The sequence below is a fragment of the Ursus arctos genome, unplaced genomic scaffold (genome assembly GCF_023065955.2).
Source record: "Ursus arctos isolate Adak ecotype North America unplaced genomic scaffold, UrsArc2.0 scaffold_3, whole genome shotgun sequence".
Lineage (NCBI taxonomy): Eukaryota > Metazoa > Chordata > Mammalia > Carnivora > Ursidae > Ursus > Ursus arctos.
The window spans coordinates 49,371,086-49,394,217 of record NW_026622985.1 but is presented as its reverse complement, the minus strand read 5'-3'; the positions used below and the strand labels follow the sequence as shown (position 1 = coordinate 49,394,217).

The following is a 23,132-nucleotide window of genomic DNA, read 5'->3' as shown; positions in this document are numbered from 1 at the left end:
CAAATATAAAATTACCTATATAATTTCACAAAAGAACCCCCAGATTAGTAGATGGCTTCTTCATTACAACTTATTATATAAGGTAGTTCTGATTTAAGATTACCAACAAAAGAAAAAATTCACAAAACAACTTCACAGCCAAGAAAGAAGGAATGCATTACAATTTTTTTTTACTAAGAAGTTTGTTATTGGGGTATATTTCTCTTGTTAGAATATAAAAACACTAATTTTGAACAGTAAACAATTTCTGAATTGTTCTTCATTCCACAGAATTTAAATGTACACAGTATTGCATGAATGGGGTCACATGTCAAAGGAAAAGCATCCCATTTTTCATAAGTAACTGGCAAATTGATGTACAATGTTATGAAATGGAGTAAATAACTTATCTCTAAGTATTTCAAATAAAAACAAATGAAACAGACCAATAAACTAACTTGCTTTTCTTTAATAAGCAAGTACAAGACTATGATCCAACTTGGATATATAACCTACTGCCCCAAGCTGCAGCAAGAATTTCACACAAAGCCTACTGACCTATCAAAATTACTTTCTGTGTTTGCCAATTCTGTCTATAGAACAGATGGAAAACATAAAATGGCTTGCACTTCATTTCAAAATTACCATAATTTTCCTAATGAAAAGGTTATACTTTATATTAAGCCAGATATGCTGTTTCCAAGCATAAAACCAAATAAAATTTTCCTGATGCTCAGCAATATCTTTTTTTTTCCTGATGCACCTTCAAGGCACAAAATACTAGGGCAATGAAATCATGCCTAGAGAGAAGGTCAACCATGAGGAACCGAGAGAAGAGAAGGAAAGGGAAGGGAGACAAGGAAGGAAGGAAGGAAGGAAGGAAGGAAGGAAGGAAGGAAGGAAAGAAAGAGGAAGAGAAAGAAAGAAAGAAAGAAAGAAAAGAAAGAAAGAAAGAAAGAGAAAGAAAAAAGAAAGAAAGAAAGAAAGAAAGAAAGAAAGAAAGAAAGAAAGAAAGAGAAAGAAAGAAAGAGGAAAATAGGAAAGAAAGAAAAAGGCACACCTCTTGAGCGCACCATCCACATTCCGGACCCAGGGCAAGGCACCTGGTGCAGGACACTGCATTCGAAGATGTACATCTATTGTCTTCTGTAATGGAGGATAAAATGAGGTGTTACTCTCATATTGGGAAGTATACACAATTCTAGACTAAAATATATTTCAAAAACTGAAACAAGCTGACCAATCGTTTTAAGTAAATATTAAAAAATATATAATTTCTTTGGGAAGAGGTAAGGTTAACTACATTACAGTTAACAGAACATTTCTTGGATAGTTATTATTTGTTTTTATAAGGCTGGGAAAAAGGGGGGTGATGAAAATGTGATTTTAGTTAGGTTTGGGGTTTGGCTTGAATTCTACTACAAGAGTAAAAGACACTCCACATTTTTTAGCGTGCTGAAGTTTCACCGTATTTTATATTATCTGAACTAATAAAGCATTTTTGGTCTAGAATTTTTCCTGTAAAAATAGTCATATACAGACCTCAGTCTGAACATGTCAATCCATATTGGGTCAGAGTGAATGAACTTTCTGAAAAATGATCTTGATTTCTTGAGAAATGATGACATATAGAGTAATTAACTCGGGAATTTTGATTGTCTTAGTATTGATTATTTTGGCTTGATGGGTATCAGAACCAAATATAACAGCGTCGTTCAACATTTTAGACATAACGTAGTTAAAATGGATGAATTGTTTTAGTTTAAGATCATGACCAATTCACTTTCCCATAGATTCCCACACTTACCTGTGACATTTTAGTAACATAGCTGTGTCTGAAAACTAATTACCTTTATCCTTAGCCACCAACTACTTATATCATTATGAAGAAGCTCATCATTATAAACTTAAACACATAAAATACAATAAAGAATGAGTCATAAATTATTTTATCATGAGTTTTTGGTGGAATAAGCACATACTTCCTACAGTCCATTCTCTACTATGAAATGTCACAAGGACACTTGGAAATCACAGCATTCTATTCATCTCACTCACAGGCATACGGTAAATAACAGGCATTCAAGCTGTAAGTAGTTCACAGTCCAGATGAGGAGATAACTATATAAGCAAACAATAAAATACAGTATGATAAGCACAGTAAGAGAGATATCACCGAGGCACTATGAGAACACACTGAGGGGCTTCTCACTCTGCTTTAGAGGGAAGGGCAGGGATGGGGGAAGAAGGTATGTTTAAGGATGATCCCTAGAGGCAGTGATATCTAGTATATCTCTTTGCCATTTCATTTTGTTTCTTCTAATCTGTGTGTATCTTTTAAAAAATGTAATGAAAGAGGAATGAGAGAGGACTATGTGTGTTTGTGTGTGTGTACAATCACACAGGGACATGGTAGTTTGAAAGGGGATCAAGCCCACAAAATCTCTAGCTGTCCCCATCCAATCAGTTTTTCTTTTTCTTCCCTCTCAACTTGCTCCAACATTCTAGAATACACAGTTAAAACAGCTGTGACCTGAAGGTGGCATGGGGTGGGCTTTGGCAGTGGGAAGAGACAAAGAGGAACTACAGGAGACTAAGTAGAGCAGAAAGGTACTAATTGGGGTGATAACACGATTCCCTCTATTTCCCCAGACAACCAACAAGTTAAGCTAAAACCATCCCTCCTTAACTCTTAATGGCTGTTCTATTATCTCCTCTCTGTGTCTCCTTGCAGCCTTTGTCCTTGGCTTTACATCAACTTTTAATAAACATGATCCAAACTTCTTTATTCATTTGTCCAGACCTGGTCTAGACTTCCAAGGACTAAAAATAACTACTGTTTTGGGCTGCCTTTACTACTAGTGTGGCCACCTGACTATGAAGGCTCCATAGCTTAAAATCCTTCTATGTGGCTTAGCCTGCCAAACTATAAAAAGGTGCCTAGTTTTAAAGTATTCAGAGGAGAGAGTGACCTTTTTAGTTTTGCTCTCAGAGAGAAATCAAGCACATTTGCAGACCTAATTTGGCCTTTACCAACTCTTAAACTTGACCTGACTGGAACGTGGAAGTAAGTCTATTTCAGTTCAGAGTTGACTAACTCTTTCACTCCGTAGGTAGGACGGTGGCACTGGCAGTTAAGACTGCACTCTCTTGGAAGGGAGGCTGATGCTTCTGTGATTGTGGTCTTTGTTTCTAATAGTTGTCTGTGTCCTGAGTTAACCCAGATTCAAGGTCAGGTCAGTCTCCTACTTCCAAGACACAAGTGGTAAATAACAAGTTTACAAGCACAAATCTGCTTTCTTTATAGTCTGCCTTCTGACCATTTGTTTTAAAAAGTTCTAGTGCCAACTTCTGTTCTCAGACTTCAGACACCTAAGAATGATGACCAAGAGGGATAGAAACTTCGGTCGTGTCAATACGTCCCAGGTTCCGGGGTTGACATTTCTCAGTCTACAAAATTATAGGAAAAATGATCCCATAAATGGATATGGAGGAGGCAGACCTTACGATTCTGCAGAACTGGAGGAAGGCCATAAATTGAACTCCATGGGAATAGTGTCAAATGTGACTGCTGGAGAGTGTCATGGTTAGAATTTACAGAAGACAAACCAGATACACTTTGGTAAGCAGAATCCTCAGGGGTTTTCTTTTTAATTTTAAACATACATTAAGTAAATGCCTAACATGCAAATATCACACCAATTAGAACAGTTCTTTACACTGAATGGTGATGCTACTATGGAGGTTATTAGTCAGTATGTGCTAAGGGGATGTGTGTGTGTGCGTGTGTGTGCATGTGTCTTTCTGTCTGTCTGTCTGTCTGTCAGATCCTCCTGTGTAAAAAGAAATCTTTACATTGAACACACATCAATCAATGCATGAGTGCTGTTTACAGACACAGGCGGTTTGTCATCAGCCTCTAGGTCGACTCCATTCATTGGCTGCCCGATCCCTGATTCAACATCATACGAGGCTGCTTTCCAGTGGTGCAGTGTGTTCCTAGCAGCCCTCAGCACTGACACCTCATTAGAGGGGGTGCCTGAGTGATTCTTACCACTCTATGAGAGTGGTAGTTACTTGTCCAGCGATTTGTTCAGTAATATGGCATAGCACTATATTCTTTGTGTTCTAGCATTGTGTTTTTATTAAGGATACTTTTTTGTGGAATGGAAATTAGGAAAGACAATGGAAGCAGAATCATATTTTAAACCATGTATCTTCAGAACCCTCTCTTGTTCTCATTTGCTTTAGTCCTCACTGCCTCACAAATCCCATGCCATTTAAAAAATGTGCTATGAAGACAGAAATTAGCAAAGGATTTAACATCATATAAGTGTAAACATTCTGAAAAATTCTATTCCTTGATCTATGAGCATGGGCTGAGATTCTTACTTTTGCTCCTGTTACAACTGAAGTAACAGTGAGGTACCATTGCTGAATAGTTCCTGGAAATAAAGTTCCAAATTTCCACAGCACTGTTACTTAATAGCAATGTGTTCTTAGGCTAGTTACCTAAATTCTCTGAGGTTCCGTTTCTTCCCCTGTAACATAGGGCTAACTATACCTGTATCAAAATACTGATATAAGATGAAATGAGCAAGCATAAGCATGCCAAGCATAGTACTTAGGGTATGGCAGACACTCAGCAAAGGGACTGTTGTAACTTATTTATAATTAATATAATAACTTATACATGCATATATACACACATGTATATACACACATTGTATATAGATCTAGCTTCAAAAAAAGGGGGAGGTGTTATGTGTCTTTAAATTTGTTGTAAATATAATTAGTTGTATTAAAAATGAAAGTCCCTTGGATCATAAACACAAAGTTTTAAAAATATAGCTAATATGTAAAAATAACTATTAAATAAAAAGCTACTACTTTTATTTTGGTTATTTAAAAATGACTCTTAAAAGCCAATTTATTCAGATATACACACATCAGTCCAATCTGTTATAAGTACAATTTTAGCATGACTATAATTGATTACTGAAAATCTCTTACAACACCTTCATTTTGTTCACATTTTTCAAAGTGTACCTTGACTTAGTCTGAATATTTTTCTAATTATTTCCCAGAATTAAATGTTTCTGACGCATGTAAAATGACCTTTAGAACAGTCTGTCATAAAGTATAATAAATATCTATCATCAACAGGATAAAGTACACAAAAATCAGGAAACTACATTATTTGTGACTGTCACTTAGATATTCTTTGTTTTAGATGATGCATTTGTTCACATTATTTTGAGAATGTTTAATCTATAGAAGTAAGAAGAGAAAGAAAATGGACCCCCAAAAAAGTAACTAAAAAAGCCCATAAGCTTCAACATTTAGATTGAGATCTTTCCATAAGTTAAGTGATCAGAGAAAGTGAAAGTTTTGGAAATATTTCTAATGTTTTTCTGCTCTGAAGTCTACACCACAAAATTTCAACAAAATTTAAAGGATGCCCAAAGTTATCTGGAAGAAGGAACAATTAGAACTGATAAAGATTGTAGTCCTTGATATTCAGAATCAATCATTCTAGATTCTCCTGTTAGGACTAGACAGAATGATTTGTGAAGAATGGAGAAATGCTTTTTTTTTTTTTCCCCAGAGAATCCTTTCCTTAATTGCATTTACTATACAAATTAAATTAAACTTGGATAATTATATAAAGCCACTTCCTTAACAAAAAGATAAAAGTAAACACTGTTAGAATGAATATATACTCTACTTTGATAGCAGTCAAAACCAGGCAAATTGAGCACACACAGAATACGTTTTGGAGTATAACTTTGGAGTTTCCTTGTTCTAGATGTATATCGTGGCCATGTAATTGTTACAGATATCTTCAAAATACATCACCTGATTACTGAAAGCTCTCTTTTGCACAGAAATTTAGCATACTGTCATTTGATGTAAAAATAAAAATGAAGCAATAGATTAGTGTTCTAATCACTTGCTATTACCTAGTTATTCCAAGTTTTGATTGAGGAGCTGTTCTCTAAAGGCTCCTACAAATATATAGAGAGGAAAGAGGTGGTTAGGACTACTTCTTTGAAAATCAGGCACAGTAAACAAAACCAAAGTCAGTTAAATTTTAAGGGAGATTAGGTAAAGGGGCATGGGAGAAAAGATAGAAACATGGGAAGCTCTTTGGAAAAGATCTGAGTAGGGAGGCTCTGAAGAGCTAGAGATGTATCAAGAGGAAGCTAGTGACTGAGGGAATATCGCAAAAACAGAGGAAGCAAGGAAATAATGGTACAACTATTTGTATTTTTCTTTTTCTTCTGTTTTTTCCCCCTTGGGCTTCATATAAACAAAATACATTTTTTTTATTATTAACGTTTTGCATTTGCTCTTTTACTTAGCATTTAAACTATGAAACACAATTTTACTGTTGAAATGGACAAAGAAGCAGATATTATTAAAGGAATTAAAATAATGCATCTGGGCCAAAGCTTCAGCTTATAAAATAATTTTTATGCAACAAATGCATATTTCAACTGTGCTCTTATAGAATTACTTGAAAAATTCACTTTAATATTTGTAGTTTACTACTAAATTATACATTCAGAAAGTACTACTCTGTAACAGCAACACCCAACCTAGAGTACTTTTCTCTCCTTTTTCTTTACCATATTGTTTGTTTCAAACTTGTAGCAAATAAGCATTCGGGCCATGGAAATGAAAATGAGTATGTCTATGGGAAAAAAATTTTTGTCTGAATAATTTTGACTCTACTTGCACTTGAAAAAACATACACCCATATTTATGTTTGGCCAAAAACTGCTTGGATTCCTTTCTTTCTTATCTTCTCTATTATCTGTTCCAGTGATTAGGTTTGATAGTCTTATAGTATATTTGGAGGAAAAGGCAGTGGTATGATTGTGTTCAATACTTATATAGAGACTCAGAAGAAAAGGTGAGGAAATGGAGACATTATAAGAAAAAAAAAATTGTCTTAGCTCCCCAAAGGAAGAACCTAAGGCAGAGATTCTTTGCAAGCAATCTATTGAGAAGAGAAGTGAGGTAAGGTCAGGAGAGAAAAGGCGCAAAGATACTCTTGCAGTCAAATTCTGGTCTTAACCTGTCTGATTCTACCCAGAGCTGGGAGCACAAATGATATCACAAAGTTGTCCCACTTTGAGGCAAAGTGGAAGTCTGGCTTTTATACTCTCCCATCGGTCAGTCATTGACTGAGGGTAGCACAGAGAGGGCTGGGGGTTGGGGTGGGTGAAACTTTACACATTGCTGAGCCATGTGGCTCCCTTTGATGGAGGCCATTTTCTTGAGAACGTAGCAGCTGTGAGCCATTAATGGCTAGAACTCAGAGCAACAGGGAATGGCACACCAGCCCTATAAAGAGATGTCTGGTTTAGTAGCAGCCACCTTGAGCCCTGAATGGAAGGGCTAAGCATGGAAGCCAGTGCTAAGAATGACAAAGGTAAAGACGTCCTCGCCCCTCACAGCACCATGGAGTTGCAGCCCCCATTCTGAGTTGTCTTTCAAAACTGTTTCCTTTTTTCTTTTTCTTTTTTAAAAAAGTCATCTCTATACCCAATGTGGGGCTCGAACTTACAAGCCTGAGATCAAGAGTTGTTTGCTCTACATACTGAGCCAGCCAGGTGCCCCACTCAGAACTGTTCCTAATATAAGAGGAAAATTTACCTGAGTTTTGAAAGATAATAAAGACTTGAGCAGGATTAATGTAAATGCTCTTTTAGAAATGTTAAGCATAACATTACTTTACATGACATAGACCATCCACTCTGAAGAGACACGTTTTGTTTTTCCTTGGAAAAATAATACTATGAATCTGTCAGTTCCTGGAGGGCAGGTGCTTACATATATTTTCTTTCTATCCCCAGTATCCAAGTCTAGCATCTGGTACACACTCAGTAAATGTGTGATGAATACATGATATTCTAAGTTGAAGTTGACCTGGCAGTCTAATTTCTTAGGTTTTTATAGCTCTTGATTATTTACATTTAAAAAAAAAACTTCAATTCCGAAACCCATTTATTGTAAAAGGCAATAAATATAATTATGCTTACTGGATGAACTCATATCTGGATAAGTTCATATCTAGATGAACTCATCTCGATGTTTTCAAATGTAAAAAAAAAAACCAACATAAAGTGGCAAATTTCTTTACCTTTGGTCTTCTGATAGTGTACAATTCTGCTGATTTATTTTAAATCAAGGGTAATTTCTATCTAAAGAACCCTGAATATGTGATGGGAATGATACTGAATTGAAATAGTACTTTTTAATGCTACCGTTATCAGATGCAAAACAACCAAATTCACTAGTTTTTTTCTCATTGCCCAGATCTAAATCAAATTTCAATTCAGCAAATATTCTTTGCTCCTATAAGTTTGAGTAGTTTTTACTGAGCACAACTTCCTTATAATACTGATGTTATGAAATAGCACTAATCTTTTCTTCTCATTAGGTTTTTATTATGTGTAACCTTTATGTTTCAGGGAAAATTTTCAACCTCCCTTGTTACATAGAAAAAATTCACGTGAGTTCAACAGGGTGTTATGCTAGCATAAAGATTTTGGAAAACAAAAACGGGGGGAAAGCTACTTTTGATGCTGGGCAGGTTAAGAAATGTTAGGGCAATGCTACACATTCCGTCTGTCTGCCCTGCCCTGTTTGGGGCAATCCCAACATGAGTCAGAATTTAAAGTGGGCTGGGATGGCATAAAGCAAAACTCTAGTTCATGATGGAATGTACAAGAAGAACCATTGTGAAGCCACTTGTGTTGAAATGGGCCATCACAAGAAGGCTGGTCTGGTGAGGTCATATCACAACCCTACATTATGATTCATTTATACACACTTTAATCAATTTAGCTTTGAAAAAAATCTGATTGCAGCATACAGAGGATGCTTGTATAAAGTATGCTCTACCATCAGAACACTTTTTAACTTGAAAGAGGACACTATTAAGTACACCGGTGCAATGGTAGAAATTCGAACTTCTCAGGTGAGCTGAGGTCTAAGGTCACCCTAAATGCACATTAGTTTGGTGGTGTAGAACAAGAAATGAAAACAATAAACAAGGCAATCCACGCTAAGGTGACAGATAAGAAATGTCAGGAGAAAGGGAATGCCCTGAGTTAGTGATGAAGGAATCTTTTCACGTGAAGGAGGGCCTGACAGGTTTTGAAGGACAGGTACAGTGCAGAAATCTGGTTGAAATTTGTGATTTTTTTTTAGATTTTATATATGAACATGTATATATGTATATGTATATTTTCTATTTTCTATATTTTAACATATATTCTTAGGTATAGGAAGGAGATGAAAGAGTGCAAAGAATACTTGTTGTTTGCATTCGAAAATGACTTTGCAGTTCATATTATTTTCTACACAGTGAAGTTTCTCTTGGTGGGCCAAGCAGGTTCTCAACATACAGCAAGAATTGCTCCTGAAGACCATCAAATTCAGTTTTGCAGTTGCTCCCTTACCTGAGCACATCAGTCTATCTTCTGACACTTACTCATCTGGGGGAAATTTGTAAGGATGTGGGAGAAACTCAGGAAGAAAGATGGGGTCAAAGCACAGCATCTCCCAGTATAGCTTTCCTTCTTCAGACTTGGAACTTCAACAAGGATCAAAATCTCAAGATTCAGGGAGGGCTCCAGAGGCCCCTCTGAGGCAAATTCTGGTTAAAGCTGCATTTGTCTAACTTGGAAAAGCAATATTAGTCATGTGCTTTGTGTCTTGTTTTAACTGGAACTTTTCCATACATTCCAACTGTCCTGTTTATGAGGCACACTCCCTTTTTATAAAAGCCAAAATATTCACCGGTTTCCCACTCTGTTCCTCTAAATAATGTTTTTAATCTAACATATTAGAGTTCCAGGGGCTCTTCCTATTTTCCTCTCCAACTCTTGGCAGGTATGAATTTCCTTTCTCCCACTTAAAAAAAAAAATCATACTGCTATTCACGTCAAAACCTCAAATGCCATAGTTAAGGATGTAAAAGAAATGCCCCAGGATGGTAGGAATGCATTTTCTACACTATGTTTTTTAAATCTGAAGTCACATTGCAGGTATATACTTGGTTAGAAAAACAAAGAAATACTTTATATTGTGAAGAATTTTGTTCTAAGTAAAAATATAAATTAGGACCCAAAGTGAATTTTAGTTCATTTAGCATTTGACTTTCCTGCAATTAGATTTCAAAGACCATAGAAGTATTTATATTTTACTCTGCCACTTGAAAAAGCAAACCTATATATACAATAGGATAGATTCAGGAAAATAAAAAAGAATAAATATCTGTTAAGTGATTACTCTGTTTTGGGTCCTCTACCAAGCACTTTACATGTATTATTTCATTGAAAGTTTAGAAAAATCCTATGAGGAAAGCATGCTCATCTATAAAAATAGGGAACTATAGCTTAGGGAAAGTCTCATCTTAAAGTCACACAGCAAGTGAGTACAGAGACGAACTTGGAACCCACTTCTGACTACAGAGCCTTTTCTCTTGAATAATGTCCAATATGGAATAGAGAATAACATAAAGACAATTATGCCAAAGTATGATTTAAAGCTTTTGCTAATTAAACTATTATTAGTCCTTGAGTAATGACTCAATAATAATTCCCATGTACCTCAAGATAATTCTTTCATACAAGTGGTATGTCATTACTTTTCCTATTATCAGTCCCACTCTCGAGATGAGGATGTTAGATTGCCTCAGCAGGATTATTTTCTGTCCTCAGTGCCAAAGACCTCCCTAAATACTACAGTGCCCTTTTGAAAATTCATTTTATTTCCATGTACAAGGAAACTTTGAGTTATAACACCAAAGCTGCAGCCTGAACATCTCACTGAGTGCTGAGTGCCTAAATTAGATTGGTTGGCACTTTTTCAGCATAAGGGAGAACTTATCCTTTTACAACTGTGTTTCCCCAGCCTCTTGCCAGGGGACAGCTCTGGGCTGCATGCTAATTAGGCAGAAGCACTTGAAATGGCGTTTGCAGTTGCTATTTCCATTTGTGAATTTCCAGTTCTGTCCAGGAAGCCAAATCTGGAACAGGGAAGCAGGCAACTTGTTCTTGTCCATAACTGCCTATTCTCTGACCTTGGCTTGATAATTTAACTTTGCTGGGGTTTTGCTTCCTGGCTGATGAAGCAGAGAAAAATGCTCCTCCTTTTTATGTGCTCTAAAAACACTTTAAAATATAGAGTCTGAGTTAAAAGGACATGATTGGTGGAGAACATTTGCTTTATAGCATGCACAGTTTTGTTAATTTATGGGACTATCTTAAGATACAATTTATAATATGGAAGATTTATTTTAAAAGACCCCCCCAAAACCCTGTATGTTAGGTACATCCAGTTGCCCACCAGTTGCCCGGTAATGCAGAATCATTCACTGTTTTGTTTTAAAACTGTCAGCTTAGAGGCACAAGCAAGCTTTTTGAAGGACAGAAATGTTCTTCATGCTGACTGTAGCAGTAGTACCACAGGCCTATATATCTGTCAAAACCCACTGATTGACACTTTAAAGAGATGCAGTTAATGTAAATTATATCAATACATTTTACTTAAAATTAGCTCTGTAAATTAACTTAGATGGAGTATTTTTTGTTACCTGAAGGACAATGAGTGCACAATGAGGAAATATATTTCTTTCCTGATGATAGTATGTACAACAATATTAAATTACTTTATGTGGTTTTTAGAAGGTAAGCCAATGGCACATCACATAAATCTTTTGACTTACAGAATCTTACAGATTTGTGAGTGGGTAACTAAAGTCATTTATCCCTACACTGTACTTATCTGATTTACATGACTTCCATTCAAATCAAGGGGTAAATTATTTTAATGCTTCTTCAAATAGATTTAGCTCAGCTGCTGGATGATAAAATTATTTTTCAAATTCAAAAATTATTTTTTATTTTCTGTCAAGAACTTCTTGCAAGCCTTCAGCCATATGAAAAATTGAAAGGAGTGTGTAGTAATACCAAATGTAAGATTAATTATCTTAGTAATTAATACTATTATTGCTAATACTAATATAGTTTAAAGTACACATTAATAATATATTTTATATTCTATTCTCTGTAGTAAAGTTTCTTCTATCTTCAGTGCCAAAGATGAACATAAATACTTACGTGTCTTTTATAAAATTCATTTTACTTTTGGGTTCAGAAGAAGAAAATTCTGAATTATAATGAAAAGATTTTCACCTGCCTTATAGGATAGAAATTTAATCTTCTATAATACTTTAATTACCTTAAACTATTTCAAATAATAATTGCCCATTTTAATTTCATTGTGTGGAATTTGACTAGGTACTTCTTCATACATATGTATCAGTTGACAATGTTTTACCTCATCATCTTTAGTGTGTATTTCCTAAGAACAAGGATATTCTCTTACAAAACCACCACAGAATTGGTGAATTCAGGACATTTAACAGTGATACTATATAATGAACTAATCTATAGTCTGTATTGTCCTATGAAATTCTTGTTCCATATTCTCCGTATGTCCCCACATGGTCCAGCTACTACTTCTCCTTCAACAAAACTCAGCTTTATCAGAGTTTATCTTTCTTTGGGTAAATCTTCAACCAATGCTTTAGTCTTTTCTTTATTCTCACTGGCTGCTCGTAAGGCTCTCCCTAACTCCCTACCTCCCCATCCCCCAAAAGTACCAACCTCTATTCTTTCAAAGTCTTAAGATCTTATTTAATATGACTCTCCCCATCTTTGTTATTACCAGACACTTTCCTAAATTTTATAATGTATTCATCCCCTTGCTCATGGTTTTTGGCCTCATCTGATTCCATGTAATCATCCAGATCAGCCACACATCTCATTGCCTCCACCTGGGACAGAGCCATTAGCAATCTCTGGGGCCAGGGACTGTGGCAGGGAATTCTCACAAGGTATATTCTCATGAGGGGCCACTGGATCATGAAACGATGAAAATGATATTTGACTTTTCTTTTTTTTTTAAGATTTTATTTATTTATTTGAGAAAGAGAGAGAGAGAGAGAGATCGAGGGGGAGGGTTGGGATGGGGGAAGAAGCAGTCTCCACTGCGAAAGGGAGCCAGATGCAGGGCTTAATCCCAGGACCCTGGGATCATGACCTGAGCTGAAGGCAGATGCTTAACCAACTGAGCCACCTAGGTGCCCCTGTTATCTGACTTTTCATAAGTCCTGTAAATCAGTTTCTGCCCCTAACAAGTCTATCACCAGATAATCTAGTCTGTCACCCTATTCTCAGAGAGCATTGACCTGTGGCATCAATGCTATGCTGACCGCCGAGTAGTCAAGGGTTAGTCCTGGACATGTATATCAAGACCGTGTGCACCCTCGCAGGGAGCACTGGCCTCGTTCTCCAGCTGTGCTGTGCTGCCTTCAGCAGGGCTCAGAACATGCTCAGGAACCCAGTCCCCTCCCCCGTCCCATCACTGTCCCATGAAATGTCACCAAGCATTATGTGGCTTTGGATTCTTCAAGAGGCATCAAACATGCTACATCCTTTGAACTAGACACTGGTACTAGTAACATTTAGTCCTTGTGTATCCGTTACCAACTTCAGAGGTTAGGCACCGTGATTATATTACTTTGGCCCTCACTTTAAGACTCTAGTTCTAGATAATTATGGTTGAAACACTCATCAAAAGGGACCTTTTTAACCAAAATTCAGAATGTCTGAAACTTACTCTCCTCATGAGGGTTTTTTTCAGTGTTACTATCCTCTAAATGACTTCTCTTGGAACTCTCTTCCTGAGGGTTTTTTTTTTTTTTCAGTGTTACTATCTTCCAAATGAATTCCCTTGGAACTTCCCATCTATTGTTTCTAGAGGGTTTTCTTTTGCAAATTATGTTCTTCTCATCTTCAATTCAATAAATTCAATAGAAGTCTGAAGAAATGCACACAAAGACAATAGAGCAACACCTTGGGAGGTAAGCCTTGTACTAAAAAAGAGGCCAGCTAGGTTATTTTTTTCTGCCAATAATACAGTTCTGCTACAGTGAGTTCTTTGTTTCCAGCTAGAACAGCCAGTTCTGCAGCAATTCCTACACACCCCAAAACTTTCTTACATTCTTTGTTCTACTGCTGTCCATGAATACCTTACACCACTAGGCGCAGCCAGTCCAGCTTCCTTGCAAGCTGGCAATAAGGAAAGACATTTCCTAGTTTCGCATTCCTTAAGGCAGCCACTGTCAGCCTAATCTTGTAGAATTTTGAATTTTTCTTTTAGTTATTTTCTTTGTTCAACCTCATAATACTCAATCTGCTTTGGAGCATAGTGGTAATCCCTCATTCCATAAGGAAGAAGCTTTCCACCCAGCTCCTCTCTCTACACAGTATCTGTCACAGTTACTAGGGAATTATACTAAATATAATGCTCGCTACTGAAATCAGGAAAAATGTTTGTAGCTGGGAATATGTTTGTGGTTCAATTCAAACGATAGGACCTTGGTACCATATGTATATGTGGAACAAACGGTACCTCAACTGTGGCTGCACTTTACCATGGTATATCTTGAAATAACAACTTTTTCTATCATAAAAGCAAGTTGGGTCCCAAACCTTGCAAAACATCAAAACATCCTTGGCCAAAAGCCACTGCCCACTTCACATCCCTAATAAGACATATTTGGTACATTTATTTCTTCAGAGCTGACATTCCTTGTCTTTCATCTTCCTGCCTTCATTACCAGACTTTCCCTCTACTTCTAAACTTGGTCTCTCCCATGGACTTTGGTTTGAACTAGCCCCTGGCTAGGTACTTTTCCTTTCTCCATACAACCCGGGGACTGTGATTTTGAGAGGCAGTTTTCTAAATCAAACTGCACCAGTACGGACCTGTAATGTCAACAGACTCTGTCTTTGATAAATGTAACAGTATTTGTTGATTAAAACAAAATAAAGTAAAACAAAATAATAAAAACACCTGGGAAAGAGAGATAACACATCTCCAAAACCACTATAGTAATGATGGTTGGCTCATTGATAAGATTCTCATGAAAGACCACTTTTTAAAACCTTAAATGTTGTTTTAAAATATGAACATTTAGTACTTTGAATAACAAGCACTCAAAAGCATTTTTAAAAATCATCTTGAGTATATATACAATAAGACTGCTGTAATTTAACATTGCAATTCTAATTTAATGATCTTATTCTTATTTCCTAAACTAATTTTAGTTGGGAACATTTAAAAAATAACTAAGGGAAGGTAATTTTAATTACCTATTTATTTTTAAAGACTTTATTTATTTGTCAGAGAGAGAAAGAAAGGGAGAGAGAGAGCACATAAGCAAGGGAGCAGCAGGCAGAGGGAAAAGCAGAAGCAGGCTCCCTGCTGAGCAAGAAGCTTGATGTGGGACTTGTGGGACATATGGGACTGGATCCCAGGGCCCTGGGATCAAGACCTGAGCTGAAGGCAGATGCTTAACCGACTGAGCCACCCAGGCATCTTGGGAAGGTAATTTTAAGAAATCTGTTTAATATTAGTCGTTTCCTAGCTTGAATTGATCCCAGTACTTTTGTTGAAAGGTAGGACTATTTTAATTAAATTTTAAAACCCCAGGGGAAACCATTTTGACTTCCATTATTCTTTGATATGTAAATTATACTAACTTACTTACTCTGAAAACAGAAAGGATGTCACACTAAGATTGATTTTCAAAATGAAAAATAGGCCTTTAATCCATGAAAGCAGTATGGAAATGTTTATTTTACCTATTCATTCACTTACAGATATTAAATATATGACAGCTGAATAATTAAACCAAGCTTGGCTAATTCAAGTCAGTAAAATGTTCCTTTCTGTGACATATTTTAAATTAATAAGAGGAAATAAAAAGGAAAAACTAAATTAAAAATATGCATACACTAGACTTTTACTGTAACACTCTTTGCTAGAAAATAGGATTCAGTGTAATCTGTTCACATCTTAGAGTTTACCAAAAGGCATTTAGTTACTAACAAATAAAAGCACCTTGGCATGAGGTGGTTTTTCTTATGCAATAAGCACTGGTGTTTTCACTGTTTGTCACTCTCCCTAAAGTAATACATAAATTACTAGACAAGTCTGTCCTTAACTTTTTTAGGGCCCAAAGCAAAGTAAAAATGGTGGAGGGCCTAATGCAACTAAATATTTAATAGATACAACCCAGACTAAGAAATCATTAAATAAAATAAGTTGTATTTTCTTATCTTGATAAATATACATTGATAATATGCTACAAGGCTAGGTTGAATTTAAAATTTCAGACTCTTTAGACTTCTGTTTGGCAGCTTGGCAGTGTGTAAAGTGTTGCCCCTCTAGCCCCTGACCTGCTCCTCTTCTCTTTCTTCTAGTTTTATTCTGCATTGCAATTAGCCCATCACTTACCAGCATGGACACTCCAGCTGCATTTCCAAGCTGTTTACTTCTCCTCTCTTGGAGTTTGGCATACAGGTGGCACAGTCTACCCACAGGATGGCCCTGAAAGTAATTTGGGGCTCTTTGGGCAAAGAATTCTGGAGATGATCTAGAAGGGGACTGAAGACTCTGAATAGTCAGACAGCATGGATAACTTGCCTGTGGGGAGGGCCAGAGCACGGACTCTTCTTACCCCTGGAAGACAGTCTGTAATGATGATTGAGGGTGTAGAGTCACATTACTAATTAGCTAAGAGATCTTGAAGAAGTTATTCGATATCTCTTTAAGTAGTCTGCCTGACTATAAAATGGGAATTATCAGAGCACATACCTCAGAGGGTTGTGGGCATTAAAGGATATATTTTTATACCATATGTACAGAAAGGTACCTGGCATACAGAAAATACTTCACAAATGTTAACTATTATTATTCTTTTAACTCCAGAACCCAGAACCGTGCCTGACATAAAGCTATAGATGTTTTAAGAAAATCTGAATGAGTAATGATTAAATGGATTAGAATAGTCTGTCTTCAATACCATTTTTAGTATTTGGTTAAATGATGATAAATTCCAGTTTGTATAATCTAAATAGAAATCAATTTTAAAATACAGATTGAGGGTAAAGGATCTGGATTATTTTTTATACTTAATTATCAACAATAACAATAATTATCACAGAAATTCAAAAGGAAAACAATTTCATAAAAAGTAGATTAAAAAATATGAAGTTTCTATTTTGACCTCTGATAAAGATTCGCCTATAAAACCAAGAACCTGCTTTCTGGAGTGGACTGAGAAAGCAGAAACAAGTGTATTTTATGGCATTAAAACTTTTATAGTAGAACTCACTTTTAAAAGAAAACTGTATTTCTTAAAGTTCAAATTCTAATGAGGATTAGAGCTAAAGTGGCTTATTTGCTTAGATACCCAATTTTAAGCTAATCACTATTAGCCCCACCTCACTCAGGAGTCATTTATTTCAAATAGTTTATTAAGACCTACTGTGTGCCAGGCATTGGAGACACAGAGCCAAAAGGCAGTTTCTCTCTCTCTTTTTTAAAGATTTATTTATTTATCTAAGAGAGAGAGAGCAAGGAAGAGGGGCAGAGAAAGAGTGAGAGAGAGTCTTAAGCAGACTCCATGTTGAGTGTGGAGCCCAATGTGGGGCTGGATCTCAAGACCCTGAGATCAGGGCCCTGAGATCACGACAGGAGGTGAAACCAAGAGTCGGTTGCTCAACGAACTGCACTACTCAGGTGCCCCACAGTTTCTCTCTTAAGTAGGTCACAAGTGGGTGTGGAAATGGGACATGAACAAGAATTCAGAGGGTTAGTCATGAGATGCTCTGGAAGGAATTTGTCTGCCATGTGGAACAGCCTGAAGACACTAGGAGCCATAGAAGGTTCTGAGTAGAAAGGAAAAGTGTGGACAAAGATTTGAAATGATAGAGATCAGTTAGGAAGCTCATAAAATGAAGGATATTTCAGGCTTTCTCTACTTTAGCAGCATTAAAAAGAGGAGATAAATCTGAGAAACGATTATGGATGAAGAGGTGATGTTAAAAAAAACAAAAATCTCCATTTTCCTTTAAACATCTTACCTAGTTTCAGCCACTTATTTATCATCTTGTCACCCCTTCAGTACCTTACATCTCTTCTCTTCCTAGCCATAAGTGAGAATTTGATCACCGTTAATAGCAAAGGAGAAGAAAATTCCTATTACTGTTATCAACTTGGAAATCCTAACATATCTTTCCCCTCCTTTTTAGAGGAGCTGAACCATAGGAAAGATTGTGAAATGCCGTAAGTGGACTGTAGAAAGAAAAAGTTTAAGAAGTTTAATATCTTCTTATTAAAATAGCCTGCTCTGACTCTCATATATAATAGCAGCCTGTCTCAGTCTCTCTCAGGATGATTTCCCACTCTTCTCTGTTTTTCCTTCTTTTTACCCGTATGTGTATATATATGACATATACATATCATATATAATAAAATATATATAACATATTGTATCATATACATGTTTATATATACATATAAGCACATGCATAATACATGTATTTGTCCTCTTCAATTAGAATGTAAGCATGATGACAGCAGGGATTTTTTTTGCTCTCTACTGTATTCCTAGTGCTTAGGTAGAGCCTTTGATGGCTCAGCATCAAACTTCTGCCTGAAGGGACATAATCCCTGTGTTCCTTGGATGGCTCCCTCAAAGAAGAGTGACAAGGTTAAGAAGGGCTGTTCTGCCCTTAATGAGATGGTGACCAGGAAGTACACTAAGGGCATTCACAAGTGCATCCATGGAGTAGACTTTAAGAACCATGCCCCTCAGGCACTCAAAGAGTGCCTGGAAATTTTCCATGAAGGAAAAGGTAACTCCAGATGTGTGCATTGCCACCAGGCTCAACAGAGCTGTCTGGGTCAAAGGAATAAGGAATGTCCTACACTGAATGTGTATTTGGTTGTCCAGAACACGTAAGGATGAAGATTCACTAAATAAGCTCTATATTGCTGGTTACCCATGTACCTGTCACAGCTTTCAAAACTCTATAGATAGTCAATATGGATGAAAACTAACTACTGACTGTTAAATAAAATTATAAAACTGTAAAAAAAAAAAATCAACAGCAAAAACTTATGCCTGAAGAAAGCATAACAGTTTATTCCTTGAATAAATATACTGGGCATGCTCTAAATAACCAATACTGCTAAACATGGCTAATCACTGCAAACATTTAATAGCCAAAGAATTACCTACTTTAGTAAAAATTCATGGAGACAAAATAATGTGAATATATTAAACAGTATAAAGTATTAAGCTATAATAGAGTAGCTCCAAGCAGCTGGGAATGTCACAAGTCCTATGATGATCAGTAGTCTGACTCATACACCATGATTTTTTCCCTTTGAACACTTTTGACTGAATGGGTTACCAAATACTTAGTAGATCAGTCTCTTTTTCTTTCTCTCTCATAACCACAAGTCATACACATCTGTAACACACTGGAAATCCTGTGTGAGGCACAGTTACATTCCCGGTTACTCCCGTAAAGCCAGACGTCTTCTTTCCATTGTCACTATGACAGGAAACTAACCATCGTGAGATGTATTTAAGATGAGTTGAGAGCATTTGGGAGCTCCCACAAGAGGTACGCTCTGATTATGCCCCCGATTTACAAATCAGTATATTCCCATCTGTAGTTATTCTGTGCCGGTAACATTGTTACAGTGTAGGACCCCGCAGGAGTGTGTGAAGGTCCTCTCTCATCTGACAGTCACAGTGAATGTATAACTTAGAGCAACATCCAGAAATTTTTTGAAGAAGGTAGGAGGCAACAAAACAGAGTTCAAATTTCATCTCTTCTACTTACTAGCTAGATGACTTTGAGCAAATTATGTCCTCTGTGCTTCAGTTTCATCACCTCTAAAACAAAGATGATAATTCTGCCTCTCTTATAGTATTAGTATGAAAATAAAATTAATATGGTGAATCAGTTAGATCAGTGAATGGTATAGAGTGAGAGCTACCCAAGTGTTTGTTACATGATGTGAGCATTATACTTTCTTTCCACTACATGTAGAAATCACATTTACATGACTTCTTTAGGATATAATTGGGAAAGTGACATTTTTAGAGATTAATAATTAGGTCACCTACTTAAGCTTAGTAATTTAATTTTTCAATTTAATAAAATGCAATATGAACCATCATAAAATACTATTTTTTTCTATGGCTGTTTTTATTTTATAATCAACATACAGCTTACAGGATGCATTTCATACATAATTGGAGAAGATACATAGGGCTCAGCATTCTCATGCTGGCAGAACTCTAAATGTATAGTCTTGGGCTGCAACAGGGACTAGTTCTGAGGACCAAGAAGGACTTAAGCATATACTGTACAGGGCTGGTTATGAATGTTGTTAGGTTATTTGATGAACATATAAAAAGACTATTTCCTTATGTCAGTTTGGTAAGGTAAGATTCAATAATATCACAAATAACACCATTTTTATACCACTTACTCAGTGAGACTCACCAAACCAGCAAAAGGACATCTTTTAAATGACAGAATGCTATACAACAGGCATTTTCAAGGGAGATACTTTGAGCATCTGAGCTTATTAAGTACAAACAAGAGAAAGACTACATAACAAGGCAAATAGTTTATTACTTTTCAAGAAAACTGATGGTCCCTGCAGAGGACTGTCTCCTGTTTGTTAGAATCTAAAGAAACTTAGATCAAAACAATACCCTCTGACACCCAACTAGTGAACAATAGTGACTGTGGGGGGGGGGTGGTGCTGGTAAACAAAGTGAGGAATTTAACACCCCACTGTTTATACCTGGATAGGTCAAATTTAACAGATGTGGCAGAAAAGGCTCTAAACTGTTGAGCAACAAAGACCATATTACCTGAAATACTTTATTTGTTTTAAGGAAGGTTCATTCAAAATGGGAAATAGGAAAATTGAAAGGCAATATAGTGTTGCTATATCATGGTATTTCTCATGCCTCACAAAAAAAATTGGAATGAAAACTGATTATCGTACCTATCTTGTTATTGCCTATATTAAAACCTATTCAAAGATGACCTTTACTGTCCTAAATAATACCTCCCAACTCCCCTTTGTTCATTAAAATTACTAACTAATTTTGGTTTTGGTCTAATCAAGGCTTAATTAGCTTACCAGTTGTATATGTTCATGAATAAATTATTTATCTTTAAAACTTAAACATACATTGGAAAAATTATCAGCTGTTAAAATTATTCAGAGATAATTCTTTTATATCTGTTCAGTCCTATTTCTTTAAAAATATTTATTTGTTTATTTGAGAGAGAGTATGTGTGCAAGTGGGGGGGGAGGGGCAGAGGGAGAGGGAGAGAATCCTCAAGCAGACTCCCTGCTGAGCACAGAGCCCGACAGGGGGCTTGATCCCAGGACCCTGAGATCATGACTTGAGCTGAAACCAATATCTGGATGCTCAACTGACTGAGCCACCCAGGTGCCCCTGGTCAGTCCTACTTTTTAGAGTCCTGTATATATGGTTCCACCACTTGAAGATATGGTATATTTAAAAAAAAAAAAAAAAAAGAGTTTACAAGATTAATTCAACTTTTATCAAATGTGAATGGACAAAAAAAATCACAGCAAAATTGGCTTATTAGGCAACTTTTTCATGTTTTTACAAAATATAGAAATACCTTTATTTTTCTTCTGGAAGAAGATTCTGTTATTATCTAATAAATATAGTGGAACTTGATTCTTCAGTTCATCTGTTTGTTACAAAGATTAGAGAGGATGATAGAAAATAAATGAAGCCCTGTCTTAGAATGAACAGAGAATCAATGTGATGACAAAACTGAGAAGAAATTTACTTATTCATTTTTCATTCATTCAACAAATATGTATTGAGCATCTTTTACATAACTGGCATTTCCATAACTAGAATGAGAGCAAAGTACCTTCCCTTATCAGCTATAATTGTAGTTGCTGGGTTGGGAGCAAGAGAGAAAGAAAGTAAACAAATACATAATATATCAGGGATGCTACAATATATAAAAGAAAAAAAGATGCAGGGTAAGGCACTAGACAGTGTTGATAAGGAGGACAGAGAGGGCCTCTTTGATAAGATAATATTCGAATAGACATCTGGAAGAACTAAGGGAGAGGGAATCAGAAATATATCTCATAGAAACACATTCCAGGCAGAGGAACAGTGAGTTCAAGATTGGAGGTAGTATCATGCATGGTACATCCAAGGTATAGCAAGGACCAGTGTTGTTGGAACAGAGTGAGAGAGGAAAAGAAGATAAGGAGGTGAGGTCAGGAAGTCATTAGGATCATGGAAACCATATAAAGACTTGGCCTTCAATTTGAGATAAATGAGAAACCATGTAGAGTTCTGAGGAGAGGAGTGATAGAACCCAAGGCACATTTTAAAAAGGTAAGTCTGGCTGCGCTGTGAAGCAGAGAAGCCAGTTTGGTAGTCATTCAAGAGTTCAAGCAAAAAATGCATGGACCAGGGTGGTGGCAGTGGAGGTGGTAAAAGGGCTATAGAATGTGAGAGAAACAGAAATCAAGGATGCCACCAAAGTATTACTCTGAACTACTGGAAGTGTGGCTGATCACTTAGTGAGATGAGGAAGAGTATGAAAGAAGCAAGCTTGGGGGAGAAAATTGGATGTTTGGTTTTGACTACATTAGGGTTGCTTTTGCCTTTAGACATGTGGTGGAGATGCCCAATAGGCAGCTTGCTATGCCCTCTGGAGATCAGAGAAGGGTCAGGACTGGAATTGTTGGCATACAAGCGGTATTTAAGGCCCAAGACTGCATTAGTCCATCTGAAGTCTCAGTATATACCTAGTAAAGAAAGTTTGAGGACTGAGTCCTCAGCCACTTTGACATTTAGATCTGGGACAGGAGGAAGAACCAACATCAGAGACCAAGAAGGAGCTTAAACCAAGAGAATGTGGGTTCAGGAAGTCAAGGAAAGAAGTGTTTTGAAGGAGGGAGTGGTCAACAGTGTCAACCCACTGACAGGTGATAGGCTAGCAGGATGAAAACTATAAACTGGCTATCAGCTGTGACAACAGGGAGGGCACTGGGATCTGAACAGGATGGTACAACTGCAGAGGTGACTAACACAAGCCTGACTGCAATGGATTCAAGAGAAGGTGAGGAGAATTGGAGACAGCAAGAATGGACAACTCTTTCAAGGATTTTGC

The 23,132-nt window shown here is 36.6% G+C and overlaps 1 protein-coding gene across 4 annotated transcripts in view; it reads right to left on the bottom strand.

Annotated features, from left to right (window-relative positions):
• Window positions 1-23,132, bottom strand: part of ITGB8 (integrin subunit beta 8) — a 75,540-nt gene that overhangs the window by 46,699 nt on the left and 5,709 nt on the right. For 3 of the 4 annotated variants that reach the window (XM_057304349.1, XM_057304351.1, XM_026507192.4), the window contains one exon: window positions 1,040-1,125. In XM_057304349.1, coding sequence (XP_057160332.1) covers window positions 1,040-1,115 — 76 coding nt within the window. In that variant the 5' untranslated portion in view covers window positions 1,116-1,125. Of the gene's footprint in view, window positions 1-1,039; window positions 1,126-5,942; window positions 6,290-23,132 lie in introns of those variants that run through there. The other variant, XM_057304350.1, reaches the window with a different exon arrangement.